This window comes from Neophocaena asiaeorientalis, unplaced genomic scaffold (genome assembly GCF_003031525.2).
Source record: "Neophocaena asiaeorientalis asiaeorientalis breed wild unplaced genomic scaffold, Neophocaena_asiaeorientalis_V1.1 scaffold490, whole genome shotgun sequence".
In the NCBI taxonomy this organism is placed as follows: domain Eukaryota; kingdom Metazoa; phylum Chordata; class Mammalia; order Artiodactyla; family Phocoenidae; genus Neophocaena; species Neophocaena asiaeorientalis.
In genome coordinates, this window is record NW_020175079.1 from 3,459,845 (window position 1) to 3,480,625 (window position 20,781).

A 20,781-nucleotide genomic window follows, 5' to 3' on the forward strand; every position below is an offset into this window, starting at 1 on the left:
ATATACTTCTACATAAAACACTTCTCATTAACCCAGCCTAATATCATATGAGGTTTAATAATTTCCCCTTAATAAACAGTGACGTGTAAAGAAGCCAATGACTGCACCTTCCATCTGCATACCTGAGCCTCAATGATGGTAAAGTACCATCCCAATAAACCAAGCGAAGAAGAACCCTTGCTGGTCCAGGCAGCCAACACACAAGTGATCCACAGAAACAAGACCGTGACTCCTTAAACAGCTACACCTGCCACGACCACACAGCAGCTGAGCCAACTATAGCGGGACTTCCTTATCTTTGTTCCTCCTGGCAATCCCTATTTTATGTTTCCTCTTTTAGAATGCTTAAGAGTGTAGAATTATAACAGTTCTTGAGGAGTTTCACCTTGTTTAGTAAGGGCTTCTCGGAGAGCAGGAGTTATCATAGCTCTTCTTTCACCGGCTTCATTCTTCACTGTGCTCCTGATCAAACTAGTTTCCCCTTCCTGCCGCTCCTTTTCTCTCTGTATTAAAATGAAAAGAATGAAACCCAGAATTGGTAATGGGCAAGGGAAATAACAGCACGACAATCATACACACGTAACATGGATAAAAGGGTTCATCACGAACCACACAGCCCATAAACCTGTTCTCTTCCAAGTGATCACATTTCCAGTCACACACTGAGCTAAAGACACACCAGGGGCTTTTTTTTTTCCCCAAAAAAAGTAACTACATATTCAAACACATACATCCACAAAACATAAATCAATAATCCACTTATCTAGATGTCAAATAGTTTTCACAATCTGAGCACAGATAGCTGCCCAATTTCAGCAAGTTATTTCTCTAAATTTCAATTTCCTCACCTGAAAAGAGAGAAAAGGAATATCTATGGAGCAGAACTGTGCTGAAGATTAAATGAAACAAAATTACCTGGCACAATGCCTGATACATAATAGGACTTCACTAAATTATAGTAGTGCTGGTTATAACATCTGCAAACCCCAAAAACAAGTCAAAAAATTGCTCTGAGCTGCCCAGCCACCTGCTCAGAACCCAAGTCACTCCACCACCTCCACCTGCAGCCCCAAAGGCTTCTTACAGAAGATCCCATGGTGAAAATTTGTCTTCAGCGATAGAAATAAATCTGAAGGATAATATAAAACTGTGTTTCCTTTTGACTTTGGCCACTAGAAAATTCACAGCACAACTCTGATCACTGTATCAGGCCTTGCATCATCCTTGTCTTATATTCTGTCAGTGACGTCATATTACAAGATGACCCCCATTCACCGTTTACATTGATTTCTTCCTCTCTTTTTAAATCTCATTACATGTATATATATTTTAAAGTTATCTCAATACCTTTTTGGAAGATGGTTAAAGTGCTAATTAATCATTTTGAGACAACCCACTTGAGAGGAGACATTCATGAGATCTTACTAAGAGCTGCAGAACCAAAATAAGTCACCTGAGCAGGAGCCCTACCACCGAGCCCTAAACTACCCTCAGTGCCTGTCCATTTTCAGTGTCTAGACCCCAGTGAATCAATGAGCAGACTCAAAACAACGCCCTTTCTACCTAAAAGTGACAACACCTCACAGATGACATGATGTCTCGGGTCTGTGTCAAACTAACACAGAAAAAGGAGGATGATCCATGTTTGAACCTGGGCAGGAGGTGAAAAGGGATTTGCTGTCCCACCAGGGACTTCCCTGGTGGCACAGTGGATAAGACTCCACGCTCCCAATGCAGGGGAACTGAGCTCAATGCCTGGTCAGGGAACTATATCCCACATGCATGCCGCAACTAAGAGTTCGCATGCTGCAACTAAGGAGCCCGCCTGCCGCAGCTAAGACCCAGTGCAACCAAATAAAGAAATAAATATTTTTTAAACAGAAAGAAAGAAAAAAAAGAATCCTATGGCTTGTTCTTTTTTTTTTTTTAAGTCTATTTCAGACCTAAAAGCAAAGATGTGAGCTTGAGTTCCAAGGAAGTCTTGTGGTGGAGCAAAGTGAACTAATCTTGACCTTGAGAGCATTTAAATGTCTCTGAAGTAATTCTGAAGCAAGTTACTGTAATTCCCTACTAATCATGCAAGAATTGATAGCAGGTGGCAATATCTGCCCTCAAGGGCTTCCCTGGTGGCGCAGTGGTTGAGAGTCCGCCTGCCGATACAGGGGACACGGGTTCGTGCCCCGGTCCAGGAAGATCCCACATGCCACAGAGTGGCTGGGCCCGTGAGCCATGGCCGCTGAGCCTGCGCGTCCGGAGCCTGTGCTCCGCAACGGGAGAGGCCACAACAGTGAGAGGCCCGCGTACCGCAATGAGAAGCCCACGCACCACAACAAAGACCCAACACAGCCAAAAATAAATAAATTTATTTAAAAAAAAAAAGAATGGCCATTGAACACTGTCGATGTCCCAACACTAGAGAAATTATCTATTATAAAATGTGAGTGCAGCTACTCCAGATTCAATCATCTGGACACGTAATTCACATGGAAAGAGAGCAGCGGCTATGATTAAAGGTCTTGGGTATTCAGGGCAAAATCTTATCATCCTTTCCCTCTATGACAGTTTAGTCCTATCTTGCATATGCAGCAGTAACTCCATTTCTGAAAAGAAATACAATGGTTCACAGCACTCTCCAAGGAAGTGCAAAGCCCCATTCAAATTCTAATTCTAATCTCCTATCTGCAGACATTTTCCCGTCTGCCCAGAATATAACAACATAACAACTGACATAGGACCCGTATATTTTTATTTATTTTTTTATAGCCGTTACATAGTCTAAGCAGAAATAAATGAAGATCCTAGAACTGGTCAATCTGGATTCCTTCCTCTCCTGCACACCCATTGGGCAACGCGTGATCAAGTTCTAAACTTTTAATTCTCAACGTATGGGTTCTCTCCAACCACAATGCCACTGCTTTTGCCCCCAGCCTTGGTTTCACCTAAGGGACAACTGCAATAGCCGTGTCTCCAACCTTCCACCCCTCCCCAACTCCCAAACCCATCACATTTGTCTTGAAAGAAAATGCACGCCCTCTCCAAGCTGCTATTTTCTGATACGCAGAATGGAAAACTGATTATAAGCTCACTTCCTAGGCACTTAGGAAAATGACTATAAATAAGTGAAAAGTTCTTTATAAATAGACGGAAATATATGAATCTGCTGTAGTAATGGGAGCCAAAAAGTGGTACCAATTCTCTTAAAAAAAAAAAAAAAAAAGAAAGAAAAAGGTATTATACAATATTACCTAATTCATTTTCACACCTTCATCCCAGAAACCACAGTACCACCCCAATATTGCCTAGGATAAAAACAAGACAAAAGGGGATTTGTTAAAGACTTTAAGGTAAAACTTCCACCTAGTTGGTTAAGTGCCAACCTTGGGGTTGAAGAGACGTCACCTTACATTTGAGGGTGAATTCAACACTTAAAGCCTTAAAAATAATTATGAAAGGAGAACCAGCTCCATGTTGTTACACTGTAGTACTATGCAGCCTTATAATCAGAACTGGACACACTGAGCTCCTTTTGTAGACTGAAATGCTTCTCTGGTGAGTAATTACCAAGCATCCGCCTTCATTTCCAAAACTAATGATACTGATGCCACTGTCCGTCCGCTTAACCAGAACATGCTGTGGGGAGTATTTTAGCAACATTTATTTACTGCAGGAAGAAAACAAGTAGCAATCTGCTTTACATTTAGAAGCACAACACGAGAGAAACAGAAAATAAACAACCTAAGCCTTGGCAGGCTCTTCCTGACTCCTTGTTCTCTAACCAAACTCCTCAGCTTCCCTTCTGGGGAGGCAGCAAAGGGGAGGGAGACAAAGAGATGGAGCCTGGGCTTGGTCCCACCCCATCCGACTCTGGACAAATTGCTTTGCTTCTCTAAGCTTGTGTCCTGCCCTGTAAAATGATAAAGTGGAGGTGACAGTACAATACCAGGGTCTTTGTGAGGACTGAATGAGATTATCTAGGGTACTTGATTGCTCCTAATCGTCTGAACCTACCCTGGAGCTCTCTCTCCCCACACCTCCAGCCCACTCATCCTATTCAATCAATTCACATTGCTTCCCCCTGCCTTTAGGACAAAGCTCACACTCTCCTGACAGAGGAGGAAAAGGCGTCCAGGATCCTGCCCCTGCCTTCCTACTCTATTTCACCTCTCCACACATCCCCACCGCACTCTACTCTTAACATACCAAACTGCTTAGAGAGTTCCCCAACCTTGCCATATTCCCCAAAAACCCCATCCCCTCGGCACATGGCATGTGCAATGTTTCAAACTCTAGCTCTCTTGTTCTCAGTTCTCACCCCCACCCTTCAAATTCTCTTTGGCCCTAGAATTACTGCCTTGCTGCAGAGGGAGGTGGGTAGAAACCATGGTGGTGTTCTAGTCAGACCAAACGTATCCCATTTGAAGATATCTCCTTAGACAATAATCGCTTATTAGTTATCAAGGACATACTATGTGGCAGGCAATAAAATAAAGGCTTTAGATGGATTAACTTATTGCATCTTCATAACAACTTTATAAAGCAGTTATTGTTATCGTCTCCCACTCTAACACACAGAGTGAAATAACTTGCCCAGACACACAAGCTGAGATACTGTGACACATGAAAGTTAGTGAATATGATTCAAAAGAGGTCTTACAGTAGGAGTGCTCTGGCCCAACTCTACAGCTGATGCTTTTAGGTAATGGAGCGTACTGCTTCCTCTGCAGTAACAACTAAGGCAATTAATGTGATGTAGAATGATGAACAGGCAGAAAGCAGCTCAGGAATCTGCGTGGATGGACCCCAAAGAAAATGCTCCCCGGAGACACAAAAAAGAAGAGCCAAGCAGTAATAACATCCATCACTGAATTTTAGTATACTGTCTCCAATATCAAATGAACACACAGGACACACCTGGAAACCCTGCTGTAACCTAAAAATAATGAAAAGCAAGAAACGGGGCGGTTATTTTCATGCTGCACTGAAGTTGGAAATATATATATTTTTTCCCCTAGATCTGATGATTTTATGAGTGATTTCTATGAGAAACCTGAAATATCATAAGCCAGCTGCTTAAAGTTCATAAAGTCCAAAATCATTTCACTTCAAAAAATAATTTACATGGACATCCAAATTTTTCCTTAGTGCTTTTTCTCCAGTGCCCTCTAATGGACATAAGAGGAAAAAGCAAAGGAAAACAATGTACCCGCAAAGTATTCCAAACTTTTACAGTACCTGTGAAATTTGCTGAAAGTACATCTTGTGTGTTCTCAGCGCGCACGCGCGCGCGCACACACACACACACACACACACACACACACACACACACACACAATGTTAGCAATATGAAGTGGGGATGTGTGGGCTGTGGTTAAGCATTGTACACACATATCAAACGTCACATTACACACCCTAAAAAAAATCACATTGTACAACCCAAGTACATAAAATTTTATTTGTCAATCATATCTCAATGAAGTTGGAAAAAAAATTGTCCCAAACTCTTCACCCACTACAAATAAAGCTATAAATATCTTCTCTTAACTTGGAAGATCCAGAAATCTACCTAAATCAGGCATCTCATGCACTGAAATCTATCCCATTTCAAGACAGTTTAACCTTTTAAAATCACTCCGATTTTTATTAAGAGTCATACAATTATATATTTGCTTTGACCCAGTATCTCAACTTGGGGAAAATATAAACCAAGAAAATATCAACACTCTCTTTTAAGTAAAAAAGGTCTCAGACCAGTGCTAATTACAACAGCAGAAAACCTGAAAACAGACTAAACGACCAACTCTAGCAGAATGCATAAGCAAATTTAAAATGTCTAAGCATATTTACTTCTCATTTTAATCTCTCAGGCTCTCAGAGACTGTAATGCATTTTCATGCACAGTTCTTATCTGACTCTCAACAACGCTGTGAGGAAGGCAGAGGTTATGGTCCACGTTTCTCAGACACGGGGATTAAGGCCAGAGAAGATTAAGCTTTGCCCTAAGAGCGCCAAGTTACAAACTGGCTGGCCCAGGCCCTGAACCTACCTCCCACAAACCTGTCATTCTTAACAGCTCCTCTGCCAGGGCTTCTAAAATACAAAAGCTATTAAAAGTGACAGCGACAACACCAACACACAGACAAAGTATTAGGAAATAAGTAACAAAATGCTGCGACAGGAACAATCATAATTTTAAATTCGGAAAATAATTTTGGATTCTATAGTTTAGTTTTACACTCATAGAGTATTTTTGGGTTATGATCTCTACAAAAGGAACCAAATATCCCAATATAAGAACGGGCATAGGACAGTGTGTAGTAAAGAATGTGGCCTTGACCAAAGAGAAGTCTGGCCTCTCCCCAGTTCCTGGAAAGTAACCTCTAACCCCCTAGAACTTCCTGAGTGTTGGGAGTATCTTTATTCATGGTGGGCCCTTCAGAGGCACTTGACAGTTTATGCTATTAGGGTGACTCACGCCAAATTTTGGGGGTACTATGCTGTAGGCTGGATCCAACCCCATGAGCAATCAATCAATCAGGTATGCCTACATAATGAAGCCCCCATAAAAACTCTGGACACCGAAGCTCAGGTGAGCTTCCCAGGTTGGCGATGCTCCACGTGTCATGTCACGCATCCGTGCTGAGAGGGTAGCACATCCTGAGGACAATGAATGAATGCTTCCCAGACTCTGCTCTATGCATCTCCTCCTTTGGCTGCTTTTCCTGTACCCCTTCCTAGCAATGAACCGTAATCATGAGGGTGACAGCTTTCAGGGAGTTCTGTGAGTCTTTCTAGCAAATGACTGAATCTGAGGGAGGTTTTTAGGACCCCCCAAACTTGCAGTTGGTGTCAGAAGTGAAAGCAGTCTCAGGAACTGTGCCCTCAGACTTTGTAGTCTAACTCCAGGTAGACAGAGATGCTTCACAGGAAAAAAATACATTCAATCTCACTCAAAATTAAAGAAATGCAAATTATTATTTTTTAAGGTTATTATTTTTCACCTTTCAGGTTGGTAAGATTTAAAAGATTGAGAACACCTGGGGGTTGGCAAGGGTTTAGAGAAACAGGAATTCTCATCTCTCTCATGCAGTAAGAAGAAATTAAAATGTTTTCAGCTTTTTACAGGGCAATTTAGAAATATCAAAATTATAAAATTCTCTTTGATCCAGAAATTTCAATTTTACAAATTTACTCAAGATAAGTTTATCAGTCATGAAAAATATAAGAGCAAGAGTGTTCATTATAGGGAGTTCCCTGGTGGCCTAGTGGTTAGGATTCAGCGCTGTCACTGCTGTGGCCCAGGTTCAATCCCTGGTCAGGGAACTCCCACAAGCCACACGGCACAACCGAAAGAAAAAAGAAAAAAAAAAAAGTACAATTTAGGAATTAAAATAGGTTTTTTTTAAAAAAAGAGAGTGCTCATTATAGAAATCAGGAAACACCTAAATGTTAATCAACAAGAGTCAAATAACTATGGGACATAATTGTGGACTACTACATAAACATTAAAATTAATTAGGCAGATCTCTATCACAGGACTGGAAACCTGTCATGTTAAATGGAAAAAAGTAGTCTGTAGACTTGGAGTACAAAATTATTCTGTGTAGCCCAAAAAACTAAGTTATACCAAAATGCAGGTGTGTTTGTAAAGGCAGTAAAATACCTGGAAGAATAGTGTCAAAGTGTAAACTGCAGTGACCTGTGAAAAGTACATTTAAGAAGAATAGGGACAGGGGACTGTATTCTTTGAGTTTTTTAAACATATGTAAACAGAGTATTAAATTAAATGAAACTCCAAAGAGAGGGTCAGATCAAGTTATAAAAATTTTCAGGGCTTCCCTGGTGGCGCAGTGATTGAGAGTCTGCCTGCTAATGCAGGGGACGTGGGTTCGTGCCCTGGTCCGGGAGGATCCCACATGCCGCGGAGCGGCTGGGCCCGTGAGCCATGGCTGCTGAGCCTGTGCGTCTGGAGAGACCACAGCAGTAAGAGGCCCGCGTACCGCAAAAAAAAAAAAAAAAATTTTCAAAGGATGGGATTTCCCTGGTGGTCCAGTGGTTAAGACTCTGCGCTTCCACTGCAGGGGACATGGGTTCGATCCCTGGTCGGGGAACTAAGCTCCCACATGCCATGCAGCACGGCCAAAAGATAAATTGGGGAAAAAAAAAAAATTAAATTTTCAAAGGAAATATCTGAGAACAAGTTTAAGAACTTGAAAAGTGCCTCCCTGACATCAAGGATATGAAAGGGTAGAGAGTACGGAGATAACAAGAGAGGAGTTTTGAGGATTTCTTCAGAGAATATTAGAAAGGTATTTTGAGCTCCTTCATCTGCCTCAAATGAAGAGATGTTTGGGGGTGGAGGGCTGTGTTCTCACCTCAAACCCCAGGAACCTCAAAGAAGCCGCTATGTATCCTCTGCACTCAGACTGGTGAATGACTCCTGCCCGGGAAATCCAGAGAGCAGAAGGCCTGACTAGTTGCTTTAGCAAGTGAGCACTGTTGCTGGAGAGGAACCAGCCTGTGCTCCCAGAATAAAGAACTCAGGAGCATTCCCTTGGGAGCAGGGTAGGGGTAGGGGAGATCTTCGATCCTGACCCACTGGGCAACCAGAGAGAACAGACGAAAGACCTCAAAAGAGGGGAAACCAGAGGTACAGGGCCCCGAGGAAGGAGTGAGGACCATCGGAAGCACACTTCTCAGAGTACACGTGCTCAGTGCAAGGCGCCAGGTGTGGAGACAGCCATGGACAACGTCTCCAAAGGAGCGCTAAACACGCTGCCTGGAAGAAGAGCCAAGTTTAAACACCTGACAACGAGAGCGCACAAAGTCCCCTTGTGACAGTGCCAAGTAAGAACTTCCCCACTTCTCTTTATCTCCTGCTTCCCCCATCCATGCCCCAAACCCTAAGGAGATATTATAAAATAGCTACTAGCAAATAGGCCAGAGAGCAGACAATAAGGAGGGGAGAAGTTTCACTCTGAATTAAACTGGAAACTTGGACTGCGTTTATTTAGTATTACTTAGTATTACATAGGACTGGACATTCTACCGCCAAATTAAGACTTTGTACCTTAAAGTGCCTGTCATACTTTATGACCAAAAATGACCAGAAAAGTCATGGAGTCCACCAGAGTTTTCATCCCAAGACAGGGGAAGGGGTCTCCCTCCCATGCAGGTTGAAAAAGGACAGTAAAACTCAAAATAAAGCAGCTTTTACAATATTTCCCAAAAGTAATCCTTGTTGTAACATAGACTATACCAGTATTTATTACTTTAGAAATAAAATAAAAATAAAGATTTTTAAAATAAGGTTATAAAGACTGTCTGAAGAATATGATAAATATTTTTATAATAAAATAGAGATTTAGGGACTTCCTTGGTGGCGCAGTGGTTAGGAATCTGCCTGCCAATGCAGGGGACACGGGTTTGAGCCCTGGTCCAGTAGGATCCCACATGCCACAAAGCAACTAAGCCCGTGCACCACAACGACTCAGCCTGCACTCCAGAGCCAGTGAGCCACAACTACTGAGCCCGCGTGCCGCAACTACTGAAGTCCATACACCTAGAGCCCCTGCTCCACAACAAGAGAAGCCACCGCAATGAGAAGACCGCACACAACGAAGAGTAGCCCGTGCTCTCTGAAACTAGAGAAAGCCTGCACACAGCAACGAAGACCCAATGCAGCCATAAATTAATTAATTTTTTAAAAAATAGAAATTTAGGTGCATATGAGATAAAATTTAAATAAATATTCCAATATTTATTTATTAATAGTGATTTTTTTATGAGGAGATGGAATTACTGGTAGGTTTTTGCCCTTTCTCTATTTTCCAAATTTTCATTATTACAAGTATGTTAATTTATAGTGAAAAAAATTTTTTTAATTTAATTTAATTTAATTTTTTTTGGCTGAGCCACTCAGCTTGTGGGATCTTAGTTCCCCGACCAGGGACCAAACCCACGCCCCCTGCAGTGGAAGCACAGAGTCTTAACCACTGAACTGCCAGGGAAGTCCCTATAGTGAAAAAAATTTTTAATTTTAACTAGTAAAAATTAAATAAATAATCGTTAAATTTGTTTCCTTAAATTACCATTTGCTATGGTATGAGTCTACCCAGAGTAAAATTAGAAGGTCTTCATGTTTTACAGATATAATAAGTACTCAAGACTTTTATATAATTCAAAACTAGTTATTCACCAACTAGTCCTATCAAAAAATGGTAGAGGGGCTTCCCTGGTGGCGCAGTAGTTGAGAGTCTGCCTGCCGATGCAAATAATTCATAATCCAGCTGATACTAGTTTTTTTTTTGTTTTATTTTGTGGGCATAGGAAAATAGTTCCCCTGACACTCTTTATCTTGAAAACTTCAGAGAAGTTGAAAGGTACAATGAAAACCCACATTCCCTTCACCTAGATTCACTACTTTTGCTTGATCAATATCTATCTATAAACACACACACACACACATGTTATGCACATGTATGTATGTGTGTGTTATGTATAAAAACAAAATTTTGCTAAACCACTTGAAAGTATGTTGCAGACACCACAGCACCTCACCTTTAAATTACTGCAAAATTCAGCTCCAAGAAAAAGATATGAACCTACAGAACTACAACACCATTATTACAATGAGAAAAATTAACATAAATCTAATATTACCCAATAGAAAATTCAATTCAAATGTCCCCAAATGTCAAGACAATGGCCATTTCTCTTTGATTCAAGATCAAAGTTTATACAATGCATTTGTTTATATTTCATTAGTCTTTTAAAATCTTAGTACCCACCCCAAGTTTTATTGTTGCTGTTACTGTCTACAACATCAACTATTTAAAGAGCCTGGCCTGTTGTCTCCTAGACTGTCCCACATTCTGGATTTGTCTGATTGTTTCCCCATTAGATTCAGGTTAAACTTTTTTGACACAAAATTGCATAGATGATGTCATATATACCTTGCTACAGATCATATCAGGAGGTACATAAGGTCAAGTTGTAACATAAATGATGATGTCAAATTTGATTCTTTGTAAACGTACATTTTTCCCTTTATGCTTAGTAAATAATTTACGGGGAATTTTTTTTCCCCACTGATTTATTTATTTTTGGCACGTCTAAGTGGTTTAGTTCCTGGCATGATGTTTTGAGACTATGTCAATATCTGTTGCTCAAAGACATTTCACCTAATCCTTGCTTAAATCAATTATTACACTAGGGACTGCAAACAGGTAATTTTCTAATTCTATCATGCCCTCTTTATTTATAATCTGTAAACCTTCTGTAAAGACTTTCTCCTTACAAGAGACACGGAAGGACACTACATAATGATCAAGGGATCAATCCAAGAAGAAGATATAACAATTATAAATATACATGCACCCAACACAGGAGCACCTCAACACATAAAGCAACTGCTAACAGCTATAAAAGAGGGAATCAACAGTAACACAATAATAGTGGGGGACTTTAACACCTCACTTACACCAATGGACAGATCATCCAAAATGAAAATAAATAAGGAAACAGAAGCTTTAAATGACACAATACACCAGATAGATTTAATTGATATTTATAGGATATTCCATCCAAAAACAGCAGATTACACTTTCTTCTCAAGTGCGCAAGGAACATTCTCCAGGATAGATCACATCTTGGGTCACATATCAAGCCTCAGTAAAATTAAGAAAATTGAAATCATATCAAGCATCTTTTCTGACCCCAACGCTATGAGATTAGAAATGAATTACAGGGAAGAAAACGTAAAAAACACAAACACATGGAGGCTAAACACTACATTACTAAATAACCAAGAGATCACTGAAGAAACCAAAGAGGAAATCAAAAAACACCCAGAGAAAAATGACAATGAAAACACGACGATCCAAAACCTATGGGATGCAGCAAAAGCAGGTCTAAGAGGGAAGTCTATAGCTATACAAGCCTACCTCAAGAAACAAGAAAAATCTCAAACAATCTAACCTTACACCTAAAAGAACTAAAAAAGAACAAACAAAACCCAAAGTTAGCAGAAGGACAGGAATCACGAAGATCAGAGCAGAAATAAATGAAATAGAAACAAAGAAAACAATAGCAAAGATCAATACAACTAAAAGCTGGTTCTTTGAGAAGATAAACAAAATTGATAAACCATTATCCAGACTCATCAAGAAAAAGAGGGAGAGGACTCAAATCAATAGAATTAGAAATGAAAAAGGAGAAGTTACAACAGACACCGCAGAAATACAAAGCATCCTAAGAGACTACTACAAGCAACTCTATGCGAATAAAATGGACAACCTGGAAGAAATGGACAAATTCTTAGAAAGGTATAACCTTCCAAGACTGAACCAGGAAGAAATAGAAAATATGAACAGACCAATCACAAGTAATGAAATTGAAACTGTGATTTAAAATCTTCCAACAAACAAAAGTCCAGGACCAGATGGTTTCACAGGTGAATTCTATCAAACATTTAGAGAAGAGCTAACACCCATCCTTCTCAAACTCTTCCAAAAAACTGCAGAGGAAGAAACACTTCCAAACTCATTCTATGAGGCCACCATCACCCTGATACCAAAACCAGGTAAAGATACTACAAAAACAGAAAATTACAGACCAATATCACTGATGAATATAGATGCAAAAATCCTTAATAAAATACTAGCAAACAGAATCCAACAACACATTAAAAGGATCATACACCATGATCAAGTGGGATTCATCCCAGGGATGCAAGGATTCTTCAATAAACGCAAATCAATTAATGTGATACACCATATTAACAAATTGAAGAATAAAAACAATATGATCAGGCTTCCCTGGTGGCACAGTGGTTAAGAATCTGCCTACCAATGCAGGGGACACGGGCTTGAGCCCTGGTCTGGGAAGATTCCACATGCCGCAGAGCAACTAGGCCCGTGAGCCACAACTACTGAGCCTGCGCATCTGGAGCCTGTGCTCCGCAACGGGAGAGCCTGCAAGAGTGAGAGGTCCGCGCACCATGACGAAGAGTGGACCCCGCTCACCGCAACTGGAGAAAGCCCTTGCACAGAAACGAAGACCCAACACAGCCAAAATTAAATATTAATTAATTAATTATTTTTAAAAAATGGTCTACATCAAAAAAATCTTTAAAAAAAAACAAAACCATATGATCATCTCCATAGATGCAGAAAAAGCTTTTGACAAAATTCAACACCCATTTATGATAAAAACTCTCCAGAGAGTGGGCACAGAGGGAGCCTACCTCAACATAATAAAGGCCATATATGACAAACCCACAGCAAACATCATTCTCAATGGTGAAAAACTGAAAGCATTTCCTCTAAGATCAGGAACAAGACAAGGATGTCCACTCTCACCACTATTATTAACATCGTTTTGGAAGTCCTAGCCATGGCAATCAGACAAGAAAAATAAAAGGAATACAAATTGGAAAAGAAGAAGTAAAACTGTCACCGTGTGCAGATGAGGGAGTGGGAAGGGTAACCTGGGACAAAGTGAGAGAGTGGCATGGACTTTATACACTACCAAATGTAAAACAGATAGCTAGTGGGAAGCAGCCACATAACACAGGGAGATCACCTTGGTGCTTTGTGACCACCTAGGGGGTGTGATAGGGAGGGTGAGAGGGAGACGCAAGAGGGAGGAGATATGGGGATATATGTATATGTATAGCTGATCCACTTTATTATACAGCAGAAACTAACACACCATTGTAAAGCAATAATAGTCCAATAAAGATGTTAAAAAGAAAAAAAAAAAGTCCAAAAAAACAAACTTTCTCCTGTGCCTCCCTTTTTTTTTGAGTAGCACAAGGATTTTTTTTTAATTTGATGTAATATAATCCATTATGTTCATTATTATGTTGATTTTTGATGTTCAAACTGCCCCATATTTGGCCTGTGAGAAACTCCTCAAGCTATATCCTTTAGACACTGAGGACCTACCTACTCAACAAGACATCCCAGGCTCATCTGTTACACTCCCTTCCCCAACCCTGGAATCAGCCATTTCTTCAAGGAGCCCTAGTTCCTTTTAGTAGGGTAATGATTTTAGAAAACAAGATCTGAGGGCTTACTCTGTTTGTTTCTAGGTCTGTGGCACAATAAAGAATACATCTGGTCTTTGTCCCTAGCTCCTGACACAGAGCTTCAAAAAACCCTGGCATTTCCTAAAGAGACAGAAGTGTCTTTGTTATGCTAACGAGGTGACTCACAGTGGGCCCCTAGATAGCTTCAGGAAGAGAGCTGGTCACCAGAAGACAATCACATAATGCAACTTTGGGCCAGCTGGATCTCCAGAGACATGAGGGGGAGGGGAGGCTGGCTGGAGATTGAGTTCAAACACCTGGCCAATGATCTAATTAACCATGCCTACATAATGAAACCCCAATAAAAATTCTGGATGCTAAAGCTCAGTAGAGGGCTTCCCTGGTGGCACAGTGGTTAAGAATCCACCTGCCAACACAGGGGACATGGGTTCGAGCCCTGGTCCGGGAAGATCCCACATGCTATGGAGCAACTAAGCCTGTGCACCACAACTTCTGAGCCTGCGCTCTGGAGCCCACAAGCCACTACTGAGCCCATGTGCCACAACTACTGAAGCCCGCGCGCCTAGAGCCGGTGCTCTGCAACAAGAGAAGCCACTGCAATGAGAAGCCCACGCGCCGCAATGAAGACTCGACACAGCCAAAAATAAAGAAAGAAAGAAAGAAATTTATAAAGTAAAAAATAAAGCTCAGGAGAGCTTCCTAGATGGTGAACAAACACATTGATGGGGTGGGAGGGTGATGTGCCCAGATTCCACGATGAGGGGGCACAGAAACTCTGGGTCTCTTCCCCAACCCTCCACTCTCAGGTCTTGTCCTATGCTTCCTTTCCATTTGGTGGTTTCTGATTTGTATCCTTCGCTACATAACTGTAACCGTAAGTCCCTGACTTACAATGGTTTGATGTTGCGAAAGCGATACAAATTTAGTAAACACCTTACTTCGAATTTTGAATTTTAGTCTTTTCCCAGGCTACCCATATGCAGTACAATACACTCTTGTGATGCCAGCAAGCCAAGGCTCCCAGTCAGCCACACAATCACAAAGGAGCATAAACAACCAATACACTCAAAACCATTCTGTACCCCTATAACCACTCTTTCACTTTCAGTATGCTATTCAATAAATCACATTCAACACTTTATTATAAAACAGGCTTTATGTTAGATGATTCTGCCCAAATGTAGGCTAATTTAAGTGTTCTGAGTATGTTTAAGGTAGGTTAGGCTAAGCTTTGATGTTTGATAGGTTAGGTGTATTAAATATGTTTTTGACTTACAAAATTTTCAACTTAAAATGGGTTGATTGGGACATAAGACCATTGTAAATCAAGGGAGATTTACACAGTGCTTTCAGTGAGTTGAGTCATCCTAGCAAATTATCGAACGTGAGGGGATCAGACATGAGAACCCCCATACTTATGACCAGTTGGTCGGAAGTCCAAGTGGACCCTTAGACTTACAGCTACCACTGAAGTGGAGACAGTCTTGCACAGGACTATGGGGGGTCTGACACTAACTCCAGGTAGTGCCAGAACTGAATTGAACTGCAGGTCATTTGAGTTAACTGGGTGTTAGTTAGTGTCAGAACATGAAAGGTCCTTTCAACAAACACAGCCACAAAATATTATTTATACACACGCACATTTAAATTATAAATTTGCAAATATAACATGACAATAAACGTACATTTTTAAAAATCTTAAGTTCGTATCAGCCTCCAAATCATACCACCTGGAAATCACATTAATGCATATGGATCCACTTTATTATTTTTCACAGCTGTACAACAATATTATACTGTGTGGGTACATCATGCTTTTTTCAGCCAGTATCCAATCGCTGTTTGTTATACTTGCTGCAAGGTATACCCTTGTGCAGATGCTGTTTTGTATTTGTGAAGATGTATCTTCAAGGCAAATTTATACATCTGGGCCTGCTGGATCACGCGTAAATGCGTGTGAATTTGGTAAAGACTGCCCAAAGCCCCTGCATACGGGTATACCATTCTGGACTCCCATCAGAAAGGTATGGGTGCCTGTTTCCACAGAGCCTCACCAATTGTGCATTGTCCAACTTTTGAATTTCTGCTATTTTTCTAGGTAAGAAAATGTATATCAGTGTAGTTTTAATTTGCATGTCCTTTATTACGAGTGAATTTGCGGATTTTTTCATGTTTAAAGTCTATTTGTAGAGGTTTTTCTGAGACTCGCCTATTCATGTGTTTTTCCTTTTTTTTCTACTAAAGTCTTTTTTTTTTCATTCAATTTTTAAGAGTGCTGTGTATGGTAGAAAAATTAACTCCTTCTTTATAGTATAAGGGGCAAATATTTTCCCTCACTTTATAATTTGTCTTTTGATTTTGTCTATAGCTATGTGAATTTTTTAAAAAATCACTGATATTCAATGTTTTATTGTTTCCAGATTTCAGATCATATACAAAATCTTTTTTCAAGTTTTAAATAATGCATCTAATTCTATTATTTACGTATTTTTCAACATTTATATCTCTGATTGGAGATCTAACTCAGATTGGAGTTTATCCTGATGTATGTATGAGGTTCAGAGCCAACTTATCTTTTCACGAGTAGCTAGCCAGTTGTCAACATCATTTATCTTAAAAGTATATCTTCCCCCTGGGGAAAAGAGACACCAACTTTATCATATATGAAATTCCGTATATTCTTGGATCTATTCCTGGAATTTTATTCTGTTGCATTGGTCTGTCTCATCGGGAGCCAGTACCACAGTGTCAGTTACAGATGCCTTGTAGTTAAGTTTAAACACCTGGTAGGGCTAGCCTTTCTCATTATGACTTTTGCCAAAGTTTCCCTAACTACCCTTGCATGTTTATTTTTCCACATGAATCAACCAGTCTAGCTCCAAAAAAAAATACCTTACTGGAATTTTAATGGGATTGCATCAAATGTATGTATTAACTTAAAAGAACTGACAGTGTTACAATACTGAGTCACCATATCTAAAAACGAGGAAGGTCTTTTCATTTGTTCAAGGCACTTTTACATCTTCCAGGAATGTTTTAAAGTCTTCCTCGTAGAGATTTAGGATTATTTCTTCAGAAGTGTATCCCTATGTGCGTGCTTATTTTTTATGTAGCTGCTGTAAATGGGGTCCTCTCCCACCACAGCTTCTAACTGGTTATTATCTGGGAATATAAAGGGCGCTGACTTTTTACCTTACTATGGCCTGCTGCCTTACTGAACTGTTTCATTTGAGTTTGTGTTAATTTTATCATAGGTTTTCCTGGATTCTTCCACAGTTTGCTTCTTTTATTTCTAAGACTTATGCATTCGATACATTTTTACCTTAGGATATTCTCATTTCCCAAAACTCACACATAAATTGAGACTTTATATTTTTATATTATTGCATATATAACGTTATTTCAATTTTAGATCATTAGACTCTGCCTAACACCCTACTACACCATACATTCTCTTACTCTTCGAGTAACTAAGACAATGACAACCTAGATGAACATTTCCTAGATTCCTAGGGCCTCCACCTAAGCTGACCTCAACACCCACAGACCATCGTGCCATCCCTAAGCCCAACACCACTCGGTCTACGACAGGGAAGCACTTTTACATGAGGGTTCCACTGGGAATATCAACACCAATCTCATCATGCTGCTCAGCCTGTCATCTTCAGCCACAACACTGAGGAAAGTCCCTCTAACCATCTACCCTTTCCTCAGTTATGTCTATTCTACTACGAGCTCATTTCCACAGGGCTGAGAAAGATTTTCACAAAACTCATGTTATAACGGCCAAAAAAAGTATAAAACTCTCAAAACAGGAGGCAAAGAAATAAAACTGTCCAATTATGAGCTCAGATGGACTATGCACCAACACAGATGCTAGATGTCAACCAACTGTCGGATCCCAGCTCACCATTTCCCAAAATTACAGTACCTTTTCTCTCTTCATACGATCCATAATCTTGCCAAGGTCTTCAACATCAATGACAGATTTTAGACTCTGATGGTCCTCAGTACCAGACTCTTCCTCACTGGTGCTCCCAAAGGGCTCTTCCTGCTGGAACATCAATGCTTCAGAAATACACTGTGCAAAGTAGCAAAGTGTCTAATATTCCTTCCCAGATTGTAAGTTCACTGCATGGACTTGAGATATTTTGGGCTAGAGGCCAGCCAGCCTCAGGCCAAATCTAAAGGAGCCCATCATTTATACATTATCTATGGCTACTTTCTTAATAATATGACAGAGCTGATAGCTGCAACAGAAACAATATGGCTACAAAGCTGCAGTGGAACCACGGAGTCTTAACCACTGGACTGCCAGGGAAGTCCCTACATTTTAAAAGCATAATTTTAAACGTATTATGGAGTTGGCAAAAACGTAAGGAATCCAAAGAGGACAAATATGAACTAAAAAGGGGAATCCTAGGAGGTAAGTGACAAATGGAGCTGAGAGTATCTGCTAAATCTGTGGAACCTATTTTGACAGCAGGACAGGACAAGGGAAGAGCAGGTAAAGTTGAAGGGATGATACTAGGAGGAAATTCTTACACAGGAAACAAGAGTCAAAGCTGGGGACCCCACAAGGCTGTATCCTTGGTGTAAAGATAAACTAGAAAAAATGTTCTGTACAAGCAGAGAAAGCAAGAAAAACATGCACAGAATTTGGGGGAAAGAACGGAGCAAAGAATAGATGGTTAGAGGGATTTTATTTGGAGGTTTTAAGGTTTCTAGGAGGGGTGAAGAAAGATTATATAATACAAATTCAGAACCAAATTAAACTTGGGTTCCACTCGTAACTAGAAGACAATGGATCATGCATTCCATTTTCTGAAAGAAAATAACTCCCATCTAGAATTCTATACGCAGCCAAAGTATCAATCAACTGTGAAGATGGGATAAAGACTCACAGATATGAAAAGTCTGAAAATCCACCTTTAAAAACACCCTTTCTCAAAGAGCTACTGGAGAATGTGCTCCAAAAAACAAGAGTCAGGGGGCTTCCCTGGTGGCGCAGTGGTTGAGAGTTCGCCTGCCGATGCAGGGGAAAGAGTCAGTGGAGAGATAAGAAGATATGAGACACAAGAATTAGGGAATCCAAGAAGCTGGCGAGAGGAAGGCTGTGGATGGAAGACACAGGACTTCAGCTGCAGCAACGCTTAGAGGGCAGCCACGCCACAGTGGAGCAGGAGAGGGCACACGAGAAGCCACCAAGAATCAATAACAACTACAGGATACTGAAAAACAACTTTCAGTTTTGTTAGTTCTGGAATTAGGGATGGTTATAGAGAAATCAAAACATATGTAGCAACAGGGGACTTCCCTGGTGGCACAGTGATTAAGAAGCCGCCTGCGGGGCTTCCCTGGTGGCGCAGTGGTTGAGAGTCCGCCTGCCGATGCAGGGGACGCGAGTTCGTGCCCCGGTCCGGGAGGATCCCAAACAACTACAGGATACTGAAAAACAACTTTCAGTTTTGTTAGTTCTGGAATTAGGGATGGTTATAGAGAAATCAAAACATATGTAGCAACAGGGAACTTCCCTGGTAGCACAGTGATTAAGAAGCCGCCTGCCAATAAAGGGGACACGGGTTCAAGCCCTGGTCCAGGAAGATCCCACATGCCACAGAGCAACTAAGCCCGTGCACCACAACTACTGAGCCTGCACTCTAAAGCCCGTGAGCCACAACTACTGAGACTGCGTGCCACGACTACTGAAGCCTGTGCACCTAGAGCCCATGCTCCATAACAAGAGAAGCCACCGCAATGAGAAGCCCGTGCACCACAACGAAGAGTAGCCCCCACTCGCCACAACTAGAGAAAGCCTGTGCGTGGCAACGAAGACCCAACGCAGCCAAAAATACAATATAAATAAATAAATTTTTTTTAAAATGCAGCAATAATCTTAAGGAGAATAAGTGTATAAGAATGAAAATATAATAATCTAGTATATAGGGCAGATACACAAATACGTACACAGTTACAATAATGACAATGAATAATGGTCCAAACAGAAAGTGTGATACAACCATACAAGAGGAAGGGAAGTGATGCTGTGTGTGTGTGTGTGTGTGTGTGTGTGTGTGTATGATTTTGAAATTTTTAAAAAATCAATAGCAAGAAGGGACTATTATTTAAGAATAAAAATGAAAAAGGTAAAAGAATTAAAAGTGGCTGCCTTGGGAAAATAAGAATTAGATAGAAATAGACAAGGAAGTACAGTGTTTAATTATAAGCCTCTAAGTACTATTTGACGTTTTATATGTACAAGTGTTACTTTTGATTTTAAAAATATTTAACTTAAATTTTTTTAATGTTAAAAACTATGAGTGGTATCAGCAAAAACGCCAGAGTAAGTAACTCCAAGGGCTTGTTCCCCCACAGACACACCTAAAAATTAAGCAAAAACCAACAGATGTCATTTTGTCAGAACTCTGAGAATTAGCCAAAGGCTTACAAAAAAAGTAAGTAAACACAGAACCAAGAAAAAGGAAAATTAAAGTCAAGTATATAGGTTAAATATAAAAGTCAGTATTACTGTAATTTTTGATTATAATTCCTTTTTCCCTATATGATTTAAAAGACAAACGCATAAAATAACTAACTATAAATCCATGTTAATGGGCACACAACATGTAAACTCATAATTTGTGACAACAATAACATAGAGGGGACGTGACAGAGCTGAATAGGAGCACAGTTTTTGTATATAAAGGTGATATTAATTCAAATAGAGTGGT

General features: G+C 40.3%; 1 protein-coding gene and 1 non-coding gene across 3 annotated transcripts in view; one reads left to right on the forward strand and one right to left on the reverse strand.

Moving 5' to 3' along the window:
* The window catches only part of LOC112412445 (S-adenosyl-L-methionine-dependent tRNA 4-demethylwyosine synthase), a 154,176-nt gene that overhangs the window by 116,992 nt on the left and 16,403 nt on the right, over nt 1-20,781 (reverse strand). Inside the window, exons 7-8 of one of the 2 annotated variants that reach the window (XM_024764137.1) lie at nt 17,982-18,104; nt 386-503 (exon numbers count right to left, since the gene is read on the reverse strand). In XM_024764137.1, coding sequence (XP_024619905.1) covers nt 386-503; nt 17,982-18,104 — 241 coding nt within the window. The remainder of the gene's footprint in view (nt 1-385; nt 504-17,981; nt 18,105-20,781) is intronic. The other variant, XM_024764138.1, reaches the window with a different exon arrangement.
* TRNAD-GUC (transfer RNA aspartic acid (anticodon GUC)) lies at nt 7,249-7,320 on the forward strand. The gene has a single exon. It is a non-coding gene; the product is annotated as a tRNA-Asp (tRNA).